The sequence below is a fragment of the Atta colombica genome, unplaced genomic scaffold (genome assembly GCF_001594045.1).
Source record: "Atta colombica isolate Treedump-2 unplaced genomic scaffold, Acol1.0 scaffold205, whole genome shotgun sequence".
Classification (NCBI taxonomy): domain Eukaryota; kingdom Metazoa; phylum Arthropoda; class Insecta; order Hymenoptera; family Formicidae; genus Atta; species Atta colombica.
The window spans coordinates 933,746-936,061 of NW_017259300.1; the positions used below are offsets into that span (position 1 = coordinate 933,746).

Sequence of the window (2,316 nt, forward strand, 5' to 3'; positions counted from 1 at the left end):
TACACAATCAACATTATCATATATGAAGTAATTACGTTATCCTTCGTAAAGTAATTATATATTCTATGTTCGTAAAGTAACTATATATTCTATGTTCGTTCACCAACATTGCCGAAAACAGATTGTTTCGAATCATGTTCATTCTCATCTGGTTTAATTTTGTTAAAAATATTGCAGTCATCATCGAGAGTTACGGATGGTGTCTCGTCGATTGCAGGTGCGGGTATGCATTTACGTTCGATGATATTCTTTTTAATAGCATCTTCAATCTCGATTACGTTATCTATATTATGATCATCGTAATTTGTTGTTGATGCCGGAAAATGTGTGGAAGATTGTGCTTGCACGAATCTATGCTCATTTTTCTCAAAAGTCAGGATTTTAGGCGCATTTATATCTTCCATAATTTTCTTGGTTGTAATTATCTGCTCGTCTCTCTCGTTTTGTTGAGCGGATTGCGAATTTCTTTTCGCCAATATAATCTTGGTATACTTTACAGTAGGTTGTATCAATCGATTTTCCAATGGCATTCCTATCCTGCTTTTTGCCGAGATGTTACTGTTCTGCGCTCGCGTCTGTAGGATCAACTGATTTAAGTTTTGCACAGGCATATTGGGACATATAACGGCCTGTGTAGAAGTAGCCCCTAATTTATTTGGTATCTGTTGCAGCTTGTCTTGCTTATTGCTGATTAAAACTACCTTGGTGGTATTGTTCAATTTTGGTCTCTCCTGAGATTCCTTAGCCAGCGTCGCTTGTGTTACTACTGGCATCTTGTTTATGTTGCTCAAATTGTCGTCGTCTTTGGCGAATATTATTGGTATATCCAATATATTTCCTAGATCATCGTCTATATCGTTTGCAATGTTTCTCTTCTGAATGCTTTGGGACTTTCCTTTTTGAAATTTCTGCAAGTTGGTGGCGTTGACTGTAATCTTTGGCATTGTCTTCATTGATTTTTGTGAGATTTTCAACTTGTTGGATAACGGCAGAAAACCGGAACTTTGACTATTAAACGGGACTATCATCGACGAAGGCACGCTTCTATTGTGAAGGGAATTCTCGACAATGACTATGTTACCACACGATGTATTATGGGAGTTATCAGTACTATTGGACACTGGTCCTTGTCGTGGTAAGTGCGCCGACTTGGATACGTCCAATAAGTGAGAATCATTGCTCACTCCCATCTCTTCGATCACTATAAAATATATATGTATATTTGGTTTAGATCTTAAAAAGATATTCGTAAAATTATCACATATTATTAACATGCAACAACATCCCGAACACATTTCCAAGACGCTATACCAACATTCGATATTTCGATATTATTCTTTATGATTATAAAATAATTTCTTAAATATTTAATTGTTTGAATATTTTATTTTTGATATTTAATTTTCCAAACATTTCTAATATTTAGCTTTATATTTAACAATTTAATGTTATATATGAAAATAATGTATTATTTTATTTGATAAGTCAATGAGAAAATATCAAATATTCATTAAAATGGACAGATAAAAATTTATATTAATAAAAATTATTCTGACAAAAAATGTTAAATAATTTTTTATACTTAATATCCTAATTTACTATAAAAATAAATATTTATCGCTGCTCAAAATATCCGATATGAGTAATGATATTAATTAAATTCCCCATAACCAATTATTGAAAACTACTTAGATTCGTTACATTTTACTCAAAATGGACAGGATTAAGGTTGGGAAGTAAACAAATTCGAATTATGTTACAAAAAAATATTTATTGAATACAAAATAAAAGGCATTCTAGTGTACAACAATATTCCTTTTTAATATATTTAAGAATACTTGACAATACTTTACTGTCACGTTTATTCATAGCTGTTAATATCATTTATAGGAAATAATATAATATTACCTATATCTAAATGTATCTACTATATACAATCACATTGCCAATTGAGAGATATATTGAAAATCTCCTCAAATATTTACATGTATTTGAAATTTTTTTGCAATAATAATTAAATAAGTAAAAACTATGTTGTTAAATAATTCTAACTACTTTAATTACACAGTTAAAGAAAAAATATATGTACAAGAAAGTAAGAGCTTGCAAAGTAAAATAAGTTCAGCATCAAATTAAAATTAAGCAACCCTAGAAGAGAGGATTTTAGCTTTGCAGAGAAAATTCATAAAAATTGTGAATCAAATAAATTAATATGTATAAATAAACATAAATTTAGGAATTGTTACGTAATATATCTTTTACAAAAAAAAATATATATATATATATATATACGCATCTTCCAAAAGTATATTTTTT

General features: G+C 29.6%; 1 protein-coding gene across 1 annotated transcript in view; it reads right to left on the reverse strand.

The window, feature by feature from the left end:
* Nucleotides 1-89: 89 nt before the first annotated feature.
* The window catches only part of LOC108687295 (KAT8 regulatory NSL complex subunit 3), a 6,341-nt gene continuing 4,114 nt past the window's right edge, over nucleotides 90-2,316 (reverse strand). Inside the window, exon 7 of the mRNA XM_018192987.1 lies at nucleotides 90-1,201. Coding sequence (XP_018048476.1) covers nucleotides 90-1,201 — 1,112 coding nt within the window. The remainder of the gene's footprint in view (nucleotides 1,202-2,316) is intronic.